This window comes from Spodoptera frugiperda, chromosome 10 (assembly GCF_023101765.2).
Source record: "Spodoptera frugiperda isolate SF20-4 chromosome 10, AGI-APGP_CSIRO_Sfru_2.0, whole genome shotgun sequence".
Taxonomy (NCBI): domain Eukaryota; kingdom Metazoa; phylum Arthropoda; class Insecta; order Lepidoptera; family Noctuidae; genus Spodoptera; species Spodoptera frugiperda.
In genome coordinates this window covers 4,998,811-5,018,208 of record NC_064221.1, presented here as the reverse complement: position 1 = coordinate 5,018,208, position 19,398 = coordinate 4,998,811, and the positions used below count along the sequence as shown (strand labels likewise).

The window sequence follows — 19,398 nt, the reverse complement described above, 5'->3', positions numbered from 1 at the left end:
GATATTTAAATAAATTGAAAGGAGACAGAAACAAAAGGATATAATAAAATAAAACTTAAATCAAGATTTCATAAGTGTGATAATAATGATGATTATGGATAATGACGGGGTATGAAAATTAACTACATTGAATTACAATGTGAGTCTATTGCCTTATACCTACCGGGCACATTTACATTTACATGGGACTTACAACATTATGTATATGGTGAAAAGTGGGTGGATATTGTACAGTGGCAATACGTGCCATAATGTGCAGCTCTCTGCCTACCCCTTCGGATATTAAAGGCGTCACGATGTATTATTATTTATTATTATCTTACAATGTCCCATAGAATCGAACTGTCCCATTAAGTGCACAACCTCTCTGTGACGATATTCTAACAGAGATGTAATTATCCAGATGCCAAACAGGGAACACCGAGGATGGGGGTGGTGATGATGTCACAAGGATTGTTTTTATCACCGTGCTAGGCGGCGCATAGTATAAAATATCCACATTTTCAATCGCATCGGGGACCGCGTTCTTTAGAAACCGTCGTCGTCTGAAAATAAAAAAAAAAAAGATTATTCGTATATAAAGAACATGGAAACGTTCTATAATATTATTTTGCGTGTCATTAAAAAGCCCTTGAGTGACTAACCGAAATACCTTCCTGGACTTTCGTCTTCTCAACTTTCTCTATTGGTATCAAAATGGCATCTTTAACTTGAATAACTGTATTCTTTAGATTAAAACCTTCTTTACTAAATACTTAATTATTATACAACGTCACGCCTTTTATCCCCGAAAGGGTAGGCAGAGATGCAAGTTACGATTGCAGTACGTGTGCTTAGTGTATGGCAATAGGCTCACCCCCTATTAAATGGGACTTATAACACAAATGGTGAAAAGTGGGTTTTTTCATGGAACAAGACGTTTTTTTATGGTAAACAAGCAGACGTATCACCTGATGGTAAGCAATCGCCGCCGCTCCTGGACACTTGAAACACCAGAGGCGTTACAAGTGCGTTGCCGGCCTTTTGGGAGTTGAGAATTTGAGGGTTGTTAGAGAATCGGGGATTGGGAAGATTGGGAAGGGAGGAATTGGGCTACCAGTAAAATATTTAACTATTCATATAACACAACCGGTGTACATAAATACTTAATTATCAAGAACACAAACTTACTCGTGTAAAAAGACTAGATCGTCGTCGCTCTCAACATATCTCATTTGTTCACCAAGCATGGTGATTCTGTTTAGACCATCATCATCCTTATTATACTTCTGTATCACTTTGTCTTCTGTATAATTTTCTTTCCCTCTCGGGAGGACAGCAGCACCATAGCAGGCTGCGAGTGCTGACAGCACTGTGATGATGACGAAGCTCCTCATCTGTAATAACAACTTGCTTGGCCATTTTGTGACTAAACTTGAGGCCTGGGGCCTTAGTCTGATATTACAATTGCGTCAGAATGGTCGATCATTGAGCAGTGCAAGAGGGACGGAGCTATGTAGGTTGTATAGCTCCTTCCCTCTTGCACTGCTCAATGTAATAGCAGACTAAGGCCCCTGATGACATGAGACGATGAGATGGACAATGTTCAAATGATTTTGATTCACATTTCTAGAGGTTTATTTGCCACTTTATGTTTGTTGATATGTTTTTGCTACGATTTTCCTTGATTACTTCAATGTCTGAAAAGACTTTTGCCTTGAATTTCGCCAACTCACTTGCACTTCCCCTGATATTTGTAATGTCTGATGACTTACCATCAGGTAATCCGTCTACTCGTTCACCATCTTATCACATAAAATAACACGTAGATTTTTCATCACAAATCATCGCAACGTCCAAATTCCAGAACAACTACATGTATCACTCAAAATTTAGAGAATATTTAAGAATGCATAAAACACACGCAATAGTTTTGTAAATATTTTAAAACCGAAAAATACAAATTCACAATATTACCTTCAGTTATCACGAGTTTCAACACAGACACTGAAAAATAAACTGATTTGTCGATAAATGATAATTCGTTTATTAATTTCAGCATTCTTGTGATAAGGTTGTTGAACATCTAGAAAATTATCGAATTTGAGCATGTAAGGGCCATTATGCGACAAACTGATGTAATTTGTTGAAAAAATGATGAAAAGTGGGTCAAAGTGGGGAATCCCCTACGGGGATAAACGTGACGTTGCTAATGTATAAAAATAAATATGCACATAATCTAAACGATTGATAAAAGGATTTAATAAAGGCTGCTATTTAATCAACAAATAGATATAGCTTTTTCCCTATTAAATCTTTATTGATATCAGAAAATTCTGTGTTCAAATATTATCATAATAATATATAATTATTATCTCTATATAAACACCTGTATTTACGGTAAACAATGTTCATAAACGGATTTTGAAGATGACAAGTGAGTTTTCATTCTCAATTGAAGTTCCCTAGGTGGCGCTAGTCTATCGCGTCTGTGGTTGATTATTCTGAAAACTAGATGGCGCTGTCTTATGTAATAATGTTATACTTTACATTTGCCTCGTTGGACGATGAACTCGTGTGATATTTTCAGCTTCAGAGGTGCACGTAGTAATTATTATACTTTTTAAAAGTTAGTTTAATTTCATACAGTAGTGGTAAACCCAATGTCGTACATTGGGTAGGATGTCACACGTAATTCCGGAGTCCTTTCGAAACTGTTATTGACAATTTTTGAGCTCATTTCACACTCCCCCAATGACTTTCAGATAAGCCTGTTGGAACGGACCTGAATCCAGCGACTCCCTGAGACCTTAATCAGGTCGTTTGTCCAACTTGTGGGTGGAAGTCCTACGCTGCACTTGCTAGTACGTTGGCTCCACTCGAGAAACATTTTTGCCCCAGCAGCCGTCGGTTCTCCGTGCTATATGCCCTGCCCACTGCCACTTCAGCTTGCTTATCCGCTGGGCTATGTCTGATCCGGAGCTGCGGACTACCTAGTGAGCTTACTGGGGCTCCGGCTCAAAAAGCAGGAGAAGGAACGGGGTGGTTTTTAGTCAATATGAGTCTGACACTCCCTCTCGCCTCGCCCAAGGCGGGAGAAGCCATTGGATGATTTTCCCTCCTCAAAAAAAAAAAGTGTCGGCGAGTTTTGTTCTGTGAGTCATGTGTAAACAGTGACAAATATTATTATCTATATAACTGATTAAGGGATTAAATTAAATTCTTGAATGTATCAATTAAATTGTTATTTCCTTAAAACAAAAAATAAAAACGAAATTATCTTAAATTGAGTAGTAAAAGACGTGTAGGTATTTTAATCTATTTTTATTTATTTCAATAGGACACACAGATATTTAAATAAATAGAATAGACACACAAACAAAAGGCTAAAAAAAAAACAATTATGATACTAAGGGTGATGACGGGTTATGAAAATTAAAAATGTAACTACTAAGTCTATCAGTTAAGTAATGAAAATATGTTATTGCACATGTATTTCTTTATTCTGTCATATAAGATAACAATACTTAAATAAAACGAATCAAAGTTTAGGAGTGGAAGCAAATACGTCATTTCTACGTATAAAACGTACCTAGAAGTGACGTCAAGCGATATTTCAAAATAATATGTCTTCGAAAGTATTAATAAAATTTAATACGTGTCTAATATATTAAAATAATCTTTAAGAGGCTATTGAAATAGAAAATAAGTCATATACCTATTATCACTTAGGTACTCCACTCAGGATTTCGCTCTGACCTTACAATGTGAGTCTGTTGCCATACACCGGACACACATTTCGATTTATTTATTTATTTTACACTTTATGTACATTATACAAAGGTGAACTTAATGCCAATTTGGCAATCTCTACCAGTCGACCTTTACATTACCAATTACCATTTACCTATTTACAACCTTTACCCGATTTACAAGGGACTTTCAACATATATTGTGAAATGTGGGTGTACATTGTATTGACAATAGACAATATAAGACGACCAGTAATTCCGGAGATTAGCGCGGTCAAACAAACAAACAAACAAACAATTTCTTCAGCTTTATTTATTAAATATAGTAAGTATTAGTATATAGATTATCTTACAATGTCCCATAGAATCGAACTGTCCCATTAAGTGCACAACCTCTCTGTGACGATATTCTAACAGAGATGTAATTATCGAGGTGCCAAACAGGGAACACCGAGGATGGGGGTGGTGATGATGTCACAAGGATTGTTTTTATCACTGTGTTGGGCTGGGCATAGTATAAAATATCCACATTTTCAATCGCATCGGGAACCGCGTTCTTTAGAAACCGTCGTCGTCTGAAAATAAAAAAAAAAAAGATTATTCGTATATAAAGAACATGGAAACGTTCTGGAATTAATTTTTGCATATCATTAAAAAGCCCTTGAGACCGAAATATTTTCCTTTTCTCAACTTTCTCTATTAGTAGATATCAAAATGGCATCTTTAACTTGAATAATTGTATTCTTAAGATTAAAACCTTCTTTACTAAATACTTAATTAAAAGACAACTTCGCGCGGCACGTGTGCCCAGCCAGTGTATGGCAATAGGCTCACCCCCTATTACATGGGACTTATAACAGAAATGGTGAAAAGTGGGTTTTTTCATGGAACAAGACGTTTTTTTATGGTAAACGAGCAAACGTATCACCTGATGGTAAGCAATCGCCGCCGCCCATGGATACATGAAACACCAGAGGCGTTACAAGTGCGTTGCCAGCCTTTTGGGGGTTGGGAATTTAAGGGTTGTTGGGGAATCGGGGATTAGGAAGGGAGGAATTGGGCTACCAGTAAAATATTTAACTATTCATATAACACAACCGGTGTACATAAATGCTTAATTATCAAGAACACAAACTTACTCGTGTAAGAAGACTAGATCGTCGTCGCTCTCAACATATCTCTTTTGTTCACCAAGCATGGTGATTCTGTTTTGAACATCATCATCCCTATTGTACTTCTGTATCACTTGATCTTCTGTATAATTTTCATCCCCACTCGGGAGTACAGCGGCACCATAGCAGGCAGCGAGTGCTGACAGCACTGTGATGATGATGAAGCTCCTCATCTGCAATAATAACTTACTTGGTCATTTTGTGACTAAACAAGAGGCCTGGGGCCTTAGTCTGCTATTATAATTGTGTCAGAATGGTCGATCATTGAGCAGTGCAAGAGGGACGGAGCTATGTAGGTTGTATAGCTCCTTCCCTCTTGCACTGCTCAATGTAATAGCAGACTAAGGCCCCTGATGACATGAGACGATGAGATGGGCAATGTTCTAATGATTTTGATTCACATTTCTAGAGGTTTATTTGCCACATTACTCAATCTGAATTTTAGCTCATGATTTTCCTTGAAGTAAAACGTCTGAAACGATGTTTGCCTTGAATTTCGCCAACTCACTTGCACTTCCCCTGATATTTGTAATGTCTGATGTTGTTCATCTCCACTGATCGCTTACCATCAGGTGATCCGTCTACTCGTTCACCATCTTATCACATAAAATAACACGTAGATTTTTCAACACATATCATCGCAACTTCCAAATTCCAGAACAACTACATGTATCACTCAAAATTTAGAGAATATTTAAGAAAGCATAAAACACACGCAATAGTTTTGTAAATATTTTAAAACCGAAAAATACAAATTCACAATATTACCTTCAGTTATCACGAGTTTCAACACAGACACTGAAAAATAAACTGATTTGTCGATAAATGATAATTCGTTTATTAATTTCAGCATTCTTGTGATAAGGTTGTTGAACATCTAGAAAATTATCGAATTTGAGCATGTAAGGGCCATTATGCGACAAACTGATGTAATTTGTTGAAAAAATGATGAAAAGTGGGTCAAAGTGGGGAATCCCCTACGGGGATAAACGTGACGTTGCTAATGTATAAAAATAAATATGCACATAATCTAAACGATTGATAAAAGGATTTAATAAAGGCTGCTATTTAATCAACAAATAGATATAGCTTTTTCCCTATTAAATCTTCATTGATATCAGAAAATTCTGTGTTCAAATATTATCATAATAATATATTATTATTATCTCTATACAAACACCTGTATTTACGGTAAAGAATGTTCATAAACGGATTTTCAAGATGACAAGTGAGTTTTCATTCTCAATTGAAGTTCCCTAGGTGGCGCTAGTCTATCGCGTCTGTGGTTGATTATTCTGAAAACTAGATGGCGCTGCTTTAAATTAATAATGTTATAAATTACATTTGCCTCGTTGGACAATGAACTCATGTGACATGTGCAGCTGCAGAGGTGCATATCATTTTTTTTAAGTTAGTTAAGTTTCGCAATCTACAGGTTGATCCAATGTCGTATATTGGGTAGGATGTCACACGTAATTCCGGAGTCCTTTCGAAACTGTTATTGTAAATTTTTGAGCTCACTTCACACTCCCCCAATGACTTTCAGATAAGTCGGTTGGAAGCGACCTGCATCCAGCGGCTCCCTGCGACCTTAATCAGGTCGTCTGTCCACCTTGTGGGTGGACGTTTTAAGCTGCACTTGCCAGTACGCGGTCTCCACTCGAGAACCTTTTTGCCCTAGCGGCCGTCGGTTCTCCACGCTATATGCCCTACCCACTGCCACTTCAGCTTGCTTATCCGCTGGGCTATGTCTGATCCGGAGCTGCGGACTTAATCCGGAGCTACGGACTACCTAGTGGGTTTACTAGGGCTCCGGCTCAAAAAGTAGGAGAAGGAACGGGGTGGTTTTTAGTCAGTAAGAGTCTGACACTCCCTCTCGCCTCGCCCAAGGCGGGAGAAGTCATTGGATGATTTTCCTCCCTCAAAAAAAAATGTCAGCGACTTTTGTTCTGTGAGTCATGTGGAAACAGTGACAAATATTATTATCTATATAACTGATTAAGGGATTAAATTAAATTCTTTAATGTATCAATTAAATTGTTATTTCCCTATGCATCTTCACAGCTATCGGAAATTCCAAAGTTCACGTTTAATACTGATAACTATAACGGAATAAGTTGTTTATCATCGGATATAAAACATGACCAGTGACTTATATTTTGAGCGATTTATTACCGTTATAAGTTCTCTAGATGTCGCTAGTGTTGTTCATTTAGTATTTTTAAATGCTTTGATTGTATGGACTGGATGGACTATGGTTTCAAATTATTACCTACTGGACTTTTATGGGAAAATATAAATCAAGTTACAAACCAAAACACTAGTTTAATAGAAGTGTCAAGTTTGACATTGACAGTCGATGAATTATGTCAATCTTGTACATTGACATTTTTGTTAACTCGACTACCGTTTTTGTCATTGATATCGATCTGGCTTTCCGGTGTCAGATATGCATGATAACTGATAACAATGATTAGATTACATATTATGATAGTGAACCTTTTATATTTCAATCGAAAGTAAATGTGAAATACTGGAGCTCCGGCTTGAAAAGCAAGGGTAGAATCGGGGTGGTTTTTAGTCAGTAAGAGTGACACATCCTCTCGCCTCACCCAAGGTGGGAAAAGTCATTGGATAATTTTCCCCCCTAAAATAGGTAAAACATGTTATTTCGGACTTACGTTAAGTCTGACGTCACAATTATATTATGAAGGTTCTCTCGTAAGAAATGCATGTTTTGACACGAAAGAGCTGGTTCAGCTTGAGTAGAACAAAACCTTTGCATTCTGAGTGAGGTTAACAGTGGTCAAACTCTTGCTACCCCAAAAGGTTGGCAACGCGTTTGTTACTCGTCTGGTGCAAATGTCCAAGAGCGAAAAGATCAGATGACAAAAGGGTCATTTCCAGCCTTAACTCATAAAAAATTGCCACCTGATTAAAAACAAAACACTTACTGCTGCATTCAGACACATTTATTGATTACTTAAACTATTCCTCAGTAACGATTTTGTTCGGAAAACAATTGCTAAGGACTGGGTTAAGTAATCATTAAATGATTGCGGATACGACGGTTAATCATTATCAGACTTTAGAGGATCTTAAAGAATGTAAGAAAGTTATTTGTTTAAAGAATTTTTCATTTTCCTGTATCCGATTTTTGCACTGGATTATAGAAATATTGATTCCTATCTGCTTTGATATGTAGATAAACCATACTATCTGTATCTCATTGTATCTTATCATTTTGACTATGATAAGCTTGGATACATCTCATACGAGTATTTGTCATATTCGAGAGTGAACAAGTTTTGGATAAAATAAAAAAAAATATCAGTGTGAGTGAAAGTATTTTTACATTACAATTTTCCATATTAGTTTAGTGTCTATTGGTGAAATCCATATAATTATGATATGGATTAAAAGTAATGTGCTGTTTAGTGTATTTAGTTCCTAATTTTTCTGTGCAGATTTTAATGAGAATTGTTCTGGGCGTTATTCTAGTAACTATTTCATCCAAATTGTGTGTCAAGTACAACATAATAATCTATACTAATATTATAAAGCTGAAGAGTTTGTTTGATTGTTTGTTTGTTTGTTTGTTTGAACGCGCTAATCTCCGGAACTACTGGTCTGATTTCAATAATTCTTTTTGTGTTTAGTAATGCATTTATCGAGGAAGGCTATAGGCTATTAAACATCACGCTATGACCAATAGGAGCTAAGCAGAGCGGGTGAAACCGCGCGGAAGTAGCTAGTAATAAATAATAATAAAGTTTATTGACATAAAAGTTTTACATAAATATGAATCCCCTGGTCCATAAACTAGTATTAACTGTATCATAGGGACCAGTGTCTTCGCCAGTTTTCATAGTTACACAGTATTATGTCAGAAAAACTAAAGATAAGGTTATGTAACAAAATACTTAGGACTAAAGGACATCGGGCGTTTTTTACCCGATTTTTTAAAAGTCGCGAACATAAACCAAAACATTTTTACATGATAGTGTTTGCAATCATATTTAATATTGTGTAGTTATTTTGATTCACAATAATGGGAAAATTGAAATAATAAGTAAAATGAGTGAATAAGTTGACTATTTTTCCTAATTACTAAACGACCGCTCAGTAAGTTAAAATATCACTCCGTGGTATTTTTGTAAACCCAATCAGACTAAATCCGTCAAGTTGATGTGCATGTTTCGTTCTCACTCTCGCCCATAGTCCTAAAACTGGTATACATATGTTGCGCTCGCGCAGGTAGCTAGCTTATTTTACTACATCGCAGTCCTTCGTCATCATCATCGCAGTCCTTCGCCAAAAGTTAAGAGAAAAATATGTTGTTTTAATTATTTTTGATTCCCCTTTTCCTCTTCAATTATTGCCCAAAAACATTTATAAATATTTTTTAAATGTCCAATTTCTCCTTATTGCCACGACCCACAGATATGGGAACTATACCATTGTGAACTAGATTTAATTGCCTATCCACCGTACCTAATTTTATTTTTGTTCGCCGTAGGTAAGTGTCCCATACAAAAATGCCCGATGTTCTTTACAATTAAACATTTTGTGGAGTGCGTGATGGTGTGTGTGTGTGTGTCTGTCTGTGTCTTGAATTATGTTTCAGTGAAGTTATGCATTAAATGCTACATATTACCGTACCTATTATTTCAGAATACCATTTGGAAATATTGCTTTTAATCACAAAATGATAAAGTTTTATTGAAGAAAATCTTTCTTATCCAGTCTAGTCTTGGTTCTAAAATTTAGACACAAATAGTATGTAACAAAATCCCATGGTATTTGCAGATGAAGGGTTTTTTCATCATCGCAGTGCTGTCAGCACTTATAGCCTCCTATGACGCCTTTGTGCTTCCAAACCGGCTGATGTCTGGCAGCGTGCATGACGGTCGGAGGTTGACCGCAGCGACCGCTGCTTCCGCTGCGGTCAGCCCGGTCATAGGGCCGGCTCGTGCACCGCCCCGCTGCACTGCGACGCATGTGCGGCGGCTGGCAAGCCGGCCAATCACCGGGCCGGGAGCAAGGCCTGCTCCCCACCTACCAAACCCAGGGGCAAGGGTAGGCCCTCTGCCGCCCCCGTCGCTTCCGCCGCCACCACCGCAGCAGTCGCCACTGCTGCCGCCGCCGTGGCCACCGCCGGCCGTAGTGCCGCCAGGGAGGAGGTCGTGATGGATTTCCAATAATGAATCCATTCCGCCTCCTCCAGGCGAACATTAACCATTGCGCCGCAGCTCAGGACCTGCTGCTTCAGAGCATGGCGCAGTGGTCGATCAACGTCGCTGTAGTCTCCGAGCCGTATTTCGTCCCGCCCAGGGATCACTGGGTGGCGGACCTAGACGGCTCGGTGACTATCATCTCGTCGGCCGCCGCCGGTACCCCGACTCTCGAGAGCGCTCGAAGAGGCCGGGGTTGTGTCGCAGCACGGTTCGGAGAGATCGCTGTGGTGGGCGTGTATTTCTCTCCGAACCGAACTCTCGTCGAGTTCCACAACTCCCTGAGGGAGTTGGTCGCCGTCGTCGTCGGGTTCCGTTCCCTCCCCGTACTTGTCCTCGGGGACTTCAATGCCAAGAACTTGGCTTGGGGTTCCCGGTTTACCGACATTCGGGGTAGGATGGTGGAAGACTGGGCTCTGGAGACAGGCCTAGTCGTCCTGAACCGGGGTTCTGTCCCCACGTGCGTGCGGATGCAGGGTGAATCGGTGGTGGACATCTCATTCGCCAGCCCTGCTCTGTCACCGCGTGTCGTTGACTGGCGCGTTATGGAGGAGGTGGAGACGTTCTCAGACCACCGGTACATCCGGTTTGACGTCTCCGCCGAGTCCGCGGACCCGCCAGTCAGACAGGCCCCATGTGGCCCGCGTTGGGCGCTGAGACAGTTGGACCGGGAGCTTTTCCTGGAAGCCGCAATCGTGCAGGCCTGGGTGATACCACCGGACAGGCCTGCCGACATCGACGAGGAGGCAAGATGGCTCCAGGACGCCATGTCCAGAATATGTGACGTGGCGATGCCCCGGGTCCGGCCAGGTCAGCGCAAGCGCCAGGTGTACTGGTGGTCGCAAGAGCTGGCTGCTCTGCGCAATGCGTGCGTAGCTGCGCGCCGCCGGTACACGAGGCACCGCAGGCTCCGTATCCGCGCTCCAGACGCGGAGGTAAGAGAGGCGGAGTTGTACGAGGGGTACAAGGCGGCAAAGGCCGCCCTTAAAGCGGAGATCTGGCGGGCTAAAGAGGAAGCTCGCCGGGAGATGCTGGAGACTCTGAACAGAGATCCATGGGGGCGCCCCTATCGGATGGTGCGCGATAAGCTCCGCACCTGGGCTCCCCCGCTGACTCAGAGTCTCCGGCCCGAGATCGTGGAAGAGGTGGTCGGCGCCTTGTTCCCTCGACTATGGAGGGGCTTCACCCCTCCATCCATGACTCCGCCCCCTGCGGTGCCTAATGCGGGCTACAGTGACGACGACGACGACATCGTTCCGGAGGTGACCGAGGCAGAAATGAGAGCGGCGGTGCGCCGGATGGGCGCCAAGAACACCGCCCCAGGACCCGATGGCCTGCATGGCAAGGCGTGGGTCCTGGCCTCGGAGGCTCTCGGGCCTCGATTAATAGGTCTCTACAGCGCATGCTTGGAGAGGGGCCAGTTCCCGCTTCAGTGGAAGACGGGAAATCTGGTCCTCGTGAAGAAGCCGGGGCGCCCTGCGGACTCTCCGTCCGCGTACCGGCCCATTGTGCTGCTCGACGAGGTGGGAAAAGTCTTCGAAAGGATAATTTCGAACCGCCTCGTCGCGCACTTGTCTGGATTTGGGCCGGACCTCGCGGACGGCCAGTTCGGCTTCCGTAGAGGGCGCTCCACGGTGGACGCCATCATGCGCGTAAGAGACCTCACGACGGGGACTGCAGTGTCCAGGGGTAAGGCCGTAGTGGCGGTGTCTCTGGACATCGCCAACGCATTCAATTCCCTACCCTGGAGCTGCATTCTGGAGGCACTCCGGTACCACCGGGTGCCTACCTATCTCCGTCGTGTTATCGAGGCCTACCTGACGGATAGGTTCGTCAGGTACCCCGGTCACCAAGGTGAATGGAATCGGCGAGAGATGTCGCGCGGTGTTCCACAGGGTTCGGTTTTAGGGCCGCTCCTGTGGAACATCGGTTACGACTGGGTGCTGCGCACCGACCTCCCAAACGGCGTCAGTGTAGTCTGTTACGCCGACGACACACTGGTGCTGGCGCACGGGAGGTCGCACCAGGCGGCGGCCAATTTAATGGCGAGAGCGGTTGCGACAGTCGTTGCAAGGATCCGGCAATTGGGACTCGAGGTGGCGCTCCACAAATCCGAGGCCATGTGCTTTCATGGCCGCGGGAACGCGCCACCTCCGGATGGGTCCCAAATAACGGCAGGAGGGGTTACCATCGGCGTCGAGACGACGATGAAGTACCTAGGACTCGTCCTCGACAGTCGATGGAACTTCGTGGAGCACTTCCGACGTTTGGCTCCTAAGTTGGAACGGACGGGGGCTGCGCTTAAGCGGCTCCTGCCCAACCTCGGGGGCCAAATGCCTCCTGCCGGAGGTTGTACGCGGGGATCGTGCGGTCCATGGCCCTCTACGGCGCCCCTGTGTGGGCGCCGAACCTGATGCGGCGGCCAGCTCGGGCGCTGCTCACGTCCCAGAGGGTCATGGCCATCCGGGTGATCCGCGGATATCGCACGATCTCCGGAGAGGCGGCGAACCTCCTTGCCGGATTACCGCCGTGGGATTTGGAGGCGAAAGTGCTTGCGCGCGTCTTCTGTTTGCGCGCCGACGCGCGTCGCCGGGGCGAAACTCCACTGCCGCGCCAGATTAGTGCGTGGCGGGACGAGCTCCGGCGCGATCTCATGGCGGAATGGCAGCAACGACTGTCGCAACCGAGGGCTGGGCTCGCTGTCATTGCAGCGATAAGTCCCCTCTTTGAGGAGTGGCTAGAGAGACGCCACGGCGTCCTCACCTACCGCCTGACGCAGGTGCTTACCGGACATGGAAGTTTCGGTAGGTTCCTGTTTCTGATTGGGCGGGAGGAAACGCCCGGGTGTCATCACTGCGAGGACCGTCCTGAGGACACAGTGGAACATACGGTGGCGCTGTGCCCTGCATGGGCTGAGCACCGCCGTGTCCTCAGGGATGTAGTCGGCGACGGCGACCTCTCGCGTCCGGCATTGGTACAAGCCATGGTGCGGAGCGAGGGGGACTGGGATGCCGTCTCCTCCTTCTGCGAAGCAGTCATGCTAGCTAAGGAGGAGGCGGGGCGCGTGAGAGAACGAACCTCCTCACGCCCCAGCCGTCGCGAGAGACACTCCGGGCGTCGGGGATCGCGTGACGATCTCCGGCCACCGTAAGTGCGGGCCTGCGGACGGCGAGCAAGGGTAGCTCGCCGCCCGACCAGAACCAGACCCGTGCGTGCGGCGCGTCGCGTTCCGCGCGCGCCTCAAAGAGCCATCAGACCACCACAGATGGGGCCCAATAGGGCTGATGCCTAATCCGGAGCTGCGGACAACCTAGCGGGTTTACCGGGGCTCCGGCTCGAAAGGCAGGAGAAGGAACGGGGTGGTTTTTAGTCAGTAAGAGTCTGACACCCCCTCTCGCCTCGCCCAAGGCGAGAAAAGTCATTGGATGATTTTCCCCCTCAAAAAAAAAAAAAAAAAAAAAAGCGTGCATGACGGTTCTATCTCAAGTAGACAGATGACCGAAGGCTTCACGTTAGTATACGATGATACATCTGTCAATGGAACGATTATGACCAATGCTGACGTTGAAGCCAAAAATGATGAATGGAGATTATTATATGAGTGAGTAAACTGTATGAATTAACTAAATTGACAACATTTCAAAACTGATACGACATGGAAACAAAAATACCATTTCTTTATTTTCGTATCCTGAGTTCAAATATATTTATGTCATATTTTTTTTATTTTTTATTTCTGAGAAAAATAATTAAAATCACAAAACGTGTGATGACGTCATACATACGGCAGAATGCAGTCGTTACCTTTGCCTTAGCAATCATGGTTTCAAATGAAAACATCAAGTGTCAAATGTCAATGTTTAATGTCACTTGAAGCTGTAACTTTTATTTACATTCGAAATCGAAATTAATTTTTACACAATATTTTCCTATCGAATCGACACACTGCTTATTGTTATTATTCACAACTGTTGATTGACATTATTTCGTCAATAAAATGGATTTCAATGAAACATATACGCCAATGAAGGATCCAAAATATTGTTTTGTACCAGCCTGCAAAAACAACACTGCCAATACGTATTTCTGCAAAATTGTAGCATTCATTTTCGTGCATATATTGCAATAGCATTAAATAGTCAACTTTCGGCAAGTTTCTGCAATCGGCAACTAGGAATCATATAATTATAACAACACAAATAACAAAATCTGAAATCACACAAACACAAGCGCACCAACGAGTTGGACAAGCTTAGTGTTGCCAACTTTATTTTTACCAGCCCACCAAATGAGGCCGTGAAAACCACCAGAAACCACTAAATCTTAGCGGCCTCTCAAACCACCAGATTTCCTCAAGATCATCACAGAATCTAAAAAAAGGGATTATGAATAATATTTTCATGGCCCCCTTTACTCTTTCAATAACTACGCACATTATTTAAAAGGGTTTTATTTTAATTGTATTATTAGATTTTTGTGCTTAATATAATCTACATATAATATATTTTGAAATATTCTTTATATAAACTGACTTTTTAGACAGACTGCTTCAAAAAGTTTTGATTCTGTTTTTTTATTGCCTGCGCAGAAGCCAAAAATTGGGTTCTGTAAGTATGATGGGCAATAATTAAAATACTGAACTCTGGTTTTCATGAGTTTCAAGTTTCCTGATCAGGCGGTGGTACTTTCTGTTTCATAGATGTTAAGTGAATTTCAAATCGGTACCCCAAATAGCATTTCATACCTATAAAATCTTTAATATTGTGCGTAAAAATATTTACCTTCTGAGTAGGCAATATTATCTTGCCAACAAGTGTATCAATTAAGTATTTTTAACTAGAAATCATACAGCATTTTACGAGTAGTGTTAGCGGTTAATTTGTAACTTACCACTAACTGAAACAATCTAGTCCACTAAAATATCCACTAGCCACTAAAACCAATATTTTCCCGCTCAAACACATATCTAAACCACCAGATCTAGTGGAAATTCCACTAAGTTGGCAACACTGGACAAGCTGTCAGTGACATTACATTTGACATCTACTAGGTTTTTATACGGATCTAAGTGAGGCAAAGGTATTATCGCCATTCTACCGTAATTTGGCACTTACGTCTTTTTAGAATACACTAAATTTCAAACTCGAAATTATGAATGAAAAGTACATAATTTCGAAAAATGAAAAAATATGGCATAATATATAAGGGAAACACGTAGGATATGAAACTCAATTCAAGTTGCCTCTAAAAGGGCAACAAGAAGTTGTTGAGTCAAACCTTAATAGTGAAGATTGTATTTTGAATTAACAACTTATTTAAAATTTATTAAAAATGTAAGTGTGGGAGAGCCTTGCTTCGGCACGAATGGATCGTCTCGACCGGAGTGAAACCACGACCTCACAGAAAACCGGCGTGAAACAACGCTTGCGTTGTGTTTCGTTGTGCGAGTGAGGTTATTGAAGGCCCAATTCTTCTTCCCAATCTTGAGAAAATCGTGGATTCCCCAACAATCTTCACCCCTTCTCAATTTCTGATTCCCCAACAACCTTTAAATTCTTATCTCCCAAAAAGCCGACAACGCACTTGTATTGCCTTTGTGTGTCAGGTAGTCATGGGCTCGACGATTGCTTACCATCAGGTGATTCGTCTGCTCGTCTACCAGCTTATACCATAAAAAACTAATACAGTAAACTAATCTTATTTTTAGGGTGGTGTGTACCGCGCCAGCAGCGTTTGGCAGGATAAAGAATTCCTTCGTGACGTACCAGGGTCCAACGACCACTGTAGTAGGCAGAGTTACTATTACACCAGACATTCATCCTGCAAATGTATTCCATACTGCACTAGGAACTAATTACATGGAAGTAAGGTTGATGTCAAATATCAGCCAGCCTATTGAAGCAACTGTTAGAATGTACCAACGCAACGGGGCAGGGAAAGCGTTTGGTGAACCCGCTTTCCATCTAATGATCTTTGTTCTAATATACTTTGGTATTTCTAGTTTTACATAATTATTTTGCTCGTAATTTTTAGCATAATTTAGTTTTTGAACACAAACCAAATTGTGTCAGGAATATTTTTTGATATAATTTTATTTGTTATCGCATTCGACCACGGTTGGAAAAGTTAAGTTAGATTTAAGATGTAAGTTAAGTATAATCTATATATGTATATATAAATCAATTGCTGTTCGTTAGTTTTGCTAAAAAAGTCAAGAACAGCTAGACCGATTCGGCAAATTTAGGTCATGAATTATTTGTGGAAGTCCAGGGAAGGTTTAAAAATGGTTCAGGCGGTACGAAGTTTGCCAGGTCAGCTAGTATTGTAATATTAATGTTCAAATTGATTATAACACACATGGAGAGGAAACCATCAAAACTGGTGCTGAAATTATCATTTTAATCTTACCACACCTTTCACAACTAGTTTATAAAGGACAATTAAAATTTTCAATTATAAAATTAAAATTTACTATTAAAATACAATTAAATATAAACAGACATTACAAGAACGACATATCCTACAATCTTTAATGAACCCTGTGTTTCACAAATAAATACTTTTACTTTGATTTTCACTATTCGACAGTTCACACTCGAAGAAGCTAGGAAAAATTTTGACTGATCAAAAATTTTCTTTCTTTAGCAACACTTGTAATAAAATTATCGATACCAGCTCCCAGTAGGTTGTATTATGCTACTACTCGCTCTCACCATGAGTGAGATCTGCCCAATTATGTAGTGATAACCACTGGGATATTTTTTAAATTTGTGATATCATAGCCCCAAAACAGGATTGCGTCCTGTATCGTGTGTATGTGTGTCAAGTAAGAACCCACAATACGAACTGTATTTGCTCTCCACTATTGTTAAAACTGTTATACAAATAAATGATATTGTTAAAAACTTTAATGTTTCATTTATTATTTTGTCATTGTCTTTGTGTGGTTATGAAAATCTTTAATATAAATTAAAAATAGAGTAGGACCAAAAATACGACCTTGAGGAACACCTAAACTTTGTGATTTTATCCGTTCTTTATCTCTCCATCTGAAAGAGCCTATTTTGATCTGTTGTTGTATGAACCGTTGTCGAGGTTTTAAAATAAAACATCATACATCGTCATCATCAACAGCCTATAAGTGGCCACTGCTGACCAATAAATTAAAAAAAAAAACACTAGGCTTTTTTTTATTCATACAATTTATTTCCACTTTAGTGTCTGTTTTCGACAACAATATTATTCTATAGATAGAAACACAGAACATACCTATGGGTACTGAGACAGCAAATATACTTTTTAATGCCAGACGTCACAATTTTTAAACCAGTCTTAGTTTTGTTCTACAACGCCGCACACATATACCGTAGAGTTGATTCTTAGACCAATAGGAGCCGTTATATTAATGGAAATAGCATGCAATGACGAGTAGTGATAATCTATCTTTGGTAAAGGCTTGTGAGCAGTTACAATGAAAAGGATAATTTTATTATCAGGAGGGCCGTCATATACTACACCGACACGCTGTACCTTATTGGGTTGCGCAGGAGTTTGACAGTTCCATCTGTAATTAATATCGCAATATTATTAACTAGCCACTTCCGCGCGGTTTCACCCGCTCTGCTTAGCTCTTATTGGTCATAGCGTGATGTTTTATAGCCTATAGCCTTCCTCGATAAATGCACTATTCAACACAAAAAGATTATTTCATTATTTAAATCGGACCAGTAGTTCCGGAGATTAGCGCGTTCAAACAAATAAACAAACAAACTCTTCAGCTTTCTAATATTAGTATAGATATCATAATATTAAGTTTGGGAGAGCCATGCTTCGGCACGAATGGGCCGAATCAACTGGTGTGATACCACGGCCTCACCGAATACCGACGTGAAACAACGTTGGGGAATTGGAGATTGGGAAGGAGGGAATTGTGCCTCCGGTAACTTCCCTCACTCAACGAAACACAACGCAAGCGTTGTTTCACGTCGATTTCCTGTGAGGCCGTGGTATCACTCCGGTCGAGCCGGCCCATTCGTGCCGAAGCATGGCTCCCACACTTGTGGATTGATAAGTGTTTAGATTTAATATTAATTAGTTTAGATGCTTACTGAGCTATTATTGTCAAATTCTTAGATATTATTTCATTAAGCGCTGCGTCAGACACCATTTTTCCATTGGTTGATTCTTCGTTGTACATAATGTTGTAGCGTTCTTGCATCTCTTTCTCGCTCCAGACGTCGGCAGTACAATAGCTGGCTGCGAGTGCTGACAGCACAGTGATGATGATGAAGCTCCTCATCTGCAGTAACATCGTATTACACTGATATACTGGTTAGACGGAACGAGAGAGTACTTCCAAAGAATAGGAATAGTAATAAATTATCACTGAGAGGACTATTGTAGCCAATAAACCTGATATAATAATAATAGAGCGATAAGCGCCCTACACGATGATAATAATTGATGTCACCATCCCCCACGACAAAAACCTCGTGAAAGCTGAGATTGTGCCGTGTCGGCGAATGAGTTGATTACAAAAAATCTTGACTCCCATCTTAGGAGGTTGGCGTTAAGCGGATGGATCAAGGGCCTGATACAGAACACAGATCTTCTGGAAACAGCACACGTTGTAGGGTGGTTTTTGTCTCTGGTACCCTAACCACCACAGCGGTAGCTTGTACCATGCTCCTGCTACTGTCGGATCCTATGTTTATATTTTTAATTATTATTTTAATTTATAAGTGGTAGGTATTTTAAAATATAATTTTAGAAGATTTTTAATAAATATAAATGTGGAAAAAAACTAATTAGAATTAAAATTCTATATAAATCTTTGAATCAGATTTTATAGTTTTCTCAATAAACTTGACGACTTTCTAAATTAACAATTGTGTTCACTTACTTTGGCAGATTTCTTAACTTTTCAAATTTTTTTTGCTCGTCTCCGTTTAAACCTGACCACTGGAAAATGGCACTCGCATTGTATCCAACTTTACTTATGTATTTCAGTAAGACGGAAAACTATCAGTCAATCGTCTTTACAATTTAAAGGCCGCGAATTCTAGCACAGGAATCTATAGTGTACGATTTGAGGTTACTATTTTTGTGGAATGCAAATGTAGTAGGTAAATTATTACCTAGTAAATCTCGGAGTGAAATATGTAAGGCTAAATACAAGTGTCAACGTAACCAGTTCAACTATTGTTTTAGAGCGATAGTATTTTTTATGGCATAACCCGGTAAACGAGCCGACTGATTATA

The 19,398-nt window shown here is 41.5% G+C and overlaps 2 protein-coding genes and 1 long non-coding RNA gene across 5 annotated transcripts; 1 reads left to right on the top strand and 2 right to left on the bottom strand.

Moving 5' to 3' along the window:
• Positions 1-5,893, bottom strand: LOC118277159 (uncharacterized). Of its 3 annotated transcripts, none has more exons than XM_050696364.1 (3): positions 5,672-5,871; positions 4,871-5,076; positions 1-542 (listed from the first exon to the last, which is right to left on the bottom strand). In XM_050696364.1, the coding sequence occupies exons 2-3, from the start codon at positions 5,074-5,076 to the stop codon at positions 320-322; spliced, it is 429 nt and encodes a 142-aa protein (XP_050552321.1). In that variant the 5' UTR covers positions 5,672-5,871; the 3' UTR covers positions 1-319. The 3 variants fall into 3 exon arrangements, with proteins under 3 accessions (XP_050552321.1, XP_035451762.2, XP_050552322.1); XM_035595869.2 differs by lacking the exon at positions 1-542 and adding an exon at positions 3,287-4,303 and having other exon boundaries at positions 5,672-5,893; XM_050696365.1 differs by lacking the exons at positions 1-542; positions 5,672-5,871 and adding exons at positions 3,287-4,303; positions 5,412-5,661.
• Positions 5,894-13,588: 7,695 nt separating this feature from the next.
• Positions 13,589-17,042, top strand: LOC118277142 (uncharacterized). The gene is made up of 2 exons (XM_050696380.1): positions 13,589-13,738; positions 15,845-17,042. The coding sequence occupies exons 1-2, from the start codon at positions 13,632-13,634 to the stop codon at positions 16,146-16,148; spliced, it is 411 nt and encodes a 136-aa protein (XP_050552337.1). The 5' UTR covers positions 13,589-13,631; the 3' UTR covers positions 16,149-17,042.
• A 355-nt stretch (positions 17,043-17,397) lies between these two features.
• LOC126911129 (uncharacterized) lies at positions 17,398-19,124 on the bottom strand. The gene is made up of 3 exons (XR_007705691.1): positions 19,040-19,124; positions 18,246-18,436; positions 17,398-17,701 (listed from the first exon to the last, which is right to left on the bottom strand). It is a non-coding gene; the product is annotated as an uncharacterized LOC126911129 (long non-coding RNA).
• Positions 19,125-19,398: the final 274 nt, after the last annotated feature.

Bases quoted from the DNA above. Each gene is read 5' to 3' on its own strand.
- LOC118277142 (XM_050696380.1), top strand. From the start codon at position 13,632: ATGACCGAAGGCTTCACGTTAGTATACGATGATACATCTGTCAATGGA. The intron at 13,739-15,844 runs GTGAGTAAACTG...TCTTATTTTTAG, and splicing joins GAATGGAGATTATTATATGA to GGTGGTGTGTACCGCGCCAG.
- LOC118277159 (XM_035595869.2), bottom strand. From the start codon at position 5,076: ATGAGGAGCTTCATCATCATCACAGTGCTGTCAGCACTCGCTGCCTGC. The intron at 4,304-4,870 runs GTAAGTTTGTGT...TATTTTCAGACG, and splicing joins GATCTAGTCTTCTTACACGA to ACGACGGTTTCTAAAGAACG.